The sequence below is a fragment of the Capsella rubella genome, unplaced genomic scaffold (assembly GCF_000375325.1).
Source record: "Capsella rubella cultivar Monte Gargano unplaced genomic scaffold, Caprub1_0 scaffold_135, whole genome shotgun sequence".
Classification (NCBI taxonomy): domain Eukaryota; kingdom Viridiplantae; phylum Streptophyta; class Magnoliopsida; order Brassicales; family Brassicaceae; genus Capsella; species Capsella rubella.
The window spans coordinates 1-304 of record NW_006238793.1 but is presented as its reverse complement, the minus strand read 5'-3'; the positions used below and the strand labels follow the sequence as shown (position 1 = coordinate 304).

Genomic DNA, 304 nt, shown 5'->3' with positions numbered 1-304 from the left:
ACGTATAACTCGGTATTGAATTCTTGTCCTACAATTATCTCACTGTTGAAAGACTTGGATAGCTGTCCGCTTTCTCTTTCTGAACTGCTTCCTATTCTGAATGAGGACGAAGCGCTTCTGGTCCGCGAATTGACTCAGTCATTAGTTTTAGACGAAGCAATTGAGTGGAACGCGGTGGAAGGTAAGTTGGATTTACATGGTATGCACTTGAGCGCATCGTATTTGATAATGCTACAATGGATGGATGAGACTAGACTTAGATTTAGTGAAGACAAGAAGTGTGTGGTTCCTGCAGAGATTGTAG

At 42.1% G+C, this 304-nt stretch overlaps 1 protein-coding gene across 1 annotated transcript in view; it reads left to right on the top strand.

Moving 5' to 3' along the window:
* Positions 1-300, top strand: part of LOC17874288 (pentatricopeptide repeat-containing protein At2g17033) — a gene marked incomplete at its 3' end in the record, with an annotated part of 1,780 nt that extends 1,480 nt beyond the window's left edge. The window contains exon 4 of the mRNA XM_006279094.2: positions 1-300. This exon is cut by the window's left edge and continues 21 nt beyond it. Within this exon, the coding sequence (XP_006279156.2) occupies positions 1-300 (300 nt within the window).
* Between the last annotated feature and the right edge of the window lie 4 nt (positions 301-304).